The sequence below is a fragment of the Olea europaea genome, chromosome 8 (genome assembly GCF_002742605.1).
Source record: "Olea europaea var. sylvestris chromosome 8, O_europaea_v1, whole genome shotgun sequence".
Taxonomy (NCBI): domain Eukaryota; kingdom Viridiplantae; phylum Streptophyta; class Magnoliopsida; order Lamiales; family Oleaceae; genus Olea; species Olea europaea.
In genome coordinates this window covers 17,279,831-17,281,574 of record NC_036244.1, presented here as the reverse complement: position 1 = coordinate 17,281,574, position 1,744 = coordinate 17,279,831, and the positions used below count along the sequence as shown (strand labels likewise).

Here is a 1,744-nt window from a genome sequence, read left to right as displayed (position 1 = left end):
GATAGTAGTAAATGAATTTTATTATGGTGGATTAAAGTGGAATATTCTTTGCTGTTTTAGGGGAAAAAAATTGTCAATTGTACTAGTTACCTTATTATGCCTAAACCATCTCAATCCTCAGTATTATGTCATATAATTGACGGTGCAAATGACATTTTTCCCTAAAACTTTAAACAATATAATCATCCTATCTTTTTCTGGCATACACAATCTTAAGGACCTGAACACAAAAAGGGTCATGTAATTTAAGTATTGTTTGGAGATTAAATCTAGCTTATTGAAAAGCACCAATAAATTTTAACTGGCAATGTGAACACTTGACTTACTGAAAATTTTAGCAGTGAATAGAGAGGTATTTGACTTGATCTCTCTGCCTTTGAAACAGTTAGGTATGGCAAGTGCTCTGGAAACTCTAAGTGGACAAGCATTTGGTGCTGAACAATATAAAAGAATTGGAACTCAAACTTACACCTCCATTTTTTCCCTGATTATTGTTTGCATTCCTCTCTCTGTCCTGTGGATATTCTTGGGAAAGGTACTCGTTTATGTAGGCCAAGATCCTCAGATTTCGCACGAAGCTGGAAAATTCACAATGTGGCTTGTTCCGGCACTTTTTGGCTATGCAACGCTTCAACCGCTCATTCGGTATTTTCAAATGCAAAGTATGATCCTTCCCATGCTCATAAGCTCATGCATCACTATCTGTTTCCACATAGCTGTCTGTTGGGTGCTAGTATTTAAGTCGGGATTAAGGAATATTGGAGCTGCAGTAGCCATGGACCTTTCGATGTGGTTAAATGTTACCATACTTGGTTTTTACATGAAGTTCTCTTCGACCTGTGAGAAAACTCGTGCCCCCCTTTCAATGGATATATTCAAAGGAATGAAAGAGTTTTTCCGCTTTGCCGTTCCTTCTGCTGTAATGATCTGGTAACACTCACTTCCTCTCTCTGTCTCTGTTCACTTGTGCTGTCTATCATTCTATATGCTAACATTTTATTGCATTTTATATTTGACGATTCTAGTCTTGAATGGTGGTCATTTGAGCTACTTATCTTGCTATCAGGGCTTTTACCTAATCCGCAGCTTGAAACCTCGGTGCTCTCCGTTTGGTAGGTTCTTGACAAGCCTCGTTGATGATAATATAAATGTAGCAATTCCAACTTTAAGTTAATAGCTCTGATCCCCAATGCGTTGTTTTGAACAGCCTAAACACCATTATTACACTATATGCAATACCATACGGATTAGCTGCTGCTGCAAGGTGCCGTTCTGCACCTGATATTTGTTTTGAATGCTTACTAATGTGATCGTCCTAGAAACTGATTCTAAATTTAAATGATTTTACTATTCAGCACAAGAATATCGAACGAGTTAGGGGCTGGAAATCCACAAGGAGCTCGTGTATCCGTTATTTCTCTGATGCTTATTGCGGCTGTAGAAGGATTAACAGTGAGCACAATCCTCTTTATTAGCCGGCACGTTTTTGGCTACATTTTCAGCAATGAGAAGGAAGTTGTGGACTATGTCACAAATATGGCTCCGCTTGTTTGTTTATCTGTTATAATGGACTGCATTCAAGGAACCCTTTCAGGTTATATATCTCACCTAGTCATATCATAATAGGATAAGATTGTAGTCTTCTAACTTTCATAGTTCGTTTTCTTTCATTTTCAGGTGTTGCCAGAGGTTGCGGCTGGCAGCATATTGGAGCGTATATCAACCTTGCTGCATTTTACCTTTT

The 1,744-nt window shown here is 38.2% G+C and overlaps 1 protein-coding gene across 1 annotated transcript; it reads left to right on the top strand.

The window, feature by feature from the left end:
• Positions 1-391: 391 nt before the first annotated feature.
• On the top strand, positions 392-1,742 carry LOC111398378 (protein DETOXIFICATION 12-like; the record flags this gene model as incomplete). The annotated part of the gene is made up of 5 exons (XM_023025291.1): positions 392-930; positions 1,026-1,112; positions 1,208-1,264; positions 1,356-1,594; positions 1,678-1,742. Coding segments are annotated over exons 1-5 (987 nt in total), but the record flags the coding sequence as incomplete, so codon positions are not given.
• Positions 1,743-1,744: the final 2 nt, after the last annotated feature.